General features: G+C 43.9%; 1 protein-coding gene across 1 annotated transcript in view; it reads left to right on the plus strand.

Moving 5' to 3' along the window:
• PI4KA (phosphatidylinositol 4-kinase, catalytic, alpha) overlaps positions 1-1,370 on the plus strand; it is a 30,362-nt gene that overhangs the window by 13,415 nt on the left and 15,577 nt on the right. Inside the window, exons 18-21 of the mRNA XM_010146470.1 lie at positions 1-91; positions 172-291; positions 926-1,005; positions 1,140-1,333. The exon at positions 1-91 is cut by the window's left edge and continues 52 nt beyond it. Of these exons, the coding sequence (XP_010144772.1) occupies positions 1-91; positions 172-291; positions 926-1,005; positions 1,140-1,333 (485 nt within the window). The remainder of the gene's footprint in view (positions 92-171; positions 292-925; positions 1,006-1,139; positions 1,334-1,370) is intronic.

Raw genomic sequence — 1,370 nt, forward strand, 5'->3', positions numbered from 1 at the left:
CTTCGTGAGGATATCAGCATATTGATCAAGTTTTGGACAGCAATGTTCTCAGACAAGAAGTATCTGACAGCCAGCCAACTGGTGCCACCTGGTGAGGTCCTTTATGTGCCGTTTCATAAGCCTGTTGTTTCTTTGGTTGGATTCTGCATCAGGTCTGTGTTCTCTTCTTAGATAATCAAGACACCAGGAGCAACCTGGATATCAATGTTGGATCTCGGCAACAGGCTACACAAGGATGGATAAATACTTACCCTTTGTCCAGTGGCATGTCCACCATATCTAAAAAATCAGGTAGCTTTTTTAGTGTAACCAGCTCATTGCAACCAACTTCACAGCATATTTTATATGTAGGTGTTGCTCATAGTCAGTATTTACCTTAATATTAGGCTCTTGTTCTTCTGGCGGGGTATTTAATTACCAGTGCCGAAGTTTTGAAAGGAGGTGGAAAAAACCTCACCGGTAGCAAGCAGCAAAGTTTTGAAGTTACCTGTTCTGTCTGATAGAATGTTCAGTTGTAGTGCAGCAGAAATAAGACTGGAGGGCAGGATGTATTGAAATCCTGTAAGGAAATTGCTTTGTTTGTGCCACCGTGTCCCTAGTGCTTTTGTGGGCACTAGGGCTGTGGTTCTGTACAGTTGTAAACCACATGCTCTTTCATTTTCGTAGGCTGTTGCGTTTCTAAAGTGAATGCAGTACTGGCTGAATTGATAGCCCTGTAGTCTGCTGGACTCCATGTACTCAGAGAACAGCTGTACGATGAGTAGCTCCAGTGCTGACCTTCTGAAGTCAGTCTGATCCAAATTTACAAGTGTCCTGCGGGTTATTTGGTTCTTACGTGTTAATGTGGCCAGGTGTGAACGGCTTGAAAGCAGCATTTACTGTACTGGACAAAAGCCCCTGAAAACTTTTTTATCCTTTTCTCAAGGAATGTCTAAGAAGACGAACAGAGGTACGCAGCTGCACAAGTACTACATGAAGCGAAGAACATTACTGCTCTCATTGCTGGTGGGTCATCAGAAGAATGGGGAAACCTAAGACCCTGTGGTTATTGCAGGGTACATAAACTGAAGTATGACATTGGGAGTGGTTTTCCTTCTTCTAGAAAGCACTTTTTTTTCCCCCCCCCTCATTTCCCTCAGGCTACTGAGATTGAACGCTTAATCACATGGTACAATCCACTGTCTTCCCCGGAGCTAGAGCTGGATCAAACTGGAGAGAGCAGTGTAGCAAACTGGAGATCTAAGTATATCAGTCTGAGTGAGAAGCAATGGAAGGATAATGTAAATCTGGCTTGGAGCATTTCTCCTCATCTTGCTGTGCAGCTGCCTACCAGGTGAGATACTTCAGAAGAAAGGACTGATGTAATTCCT

The sequence above is a fragment of the Eurypyga helias genome, unplaced genomic scaffold (assembly GCF_000690775.1).
Source record: "Eurypyga helias isolate BGI_N326 unplaced genomic scaffold, ASM69077v1 scaffold29792, whole genome shotgun sequence".
Classification (NCBI taxonomy): Eukaryota; Metazoa; Chordata; class Aves; order Eurypygiformes; family Eurypygidae; genus Eurypyga; species Eurypyga helias.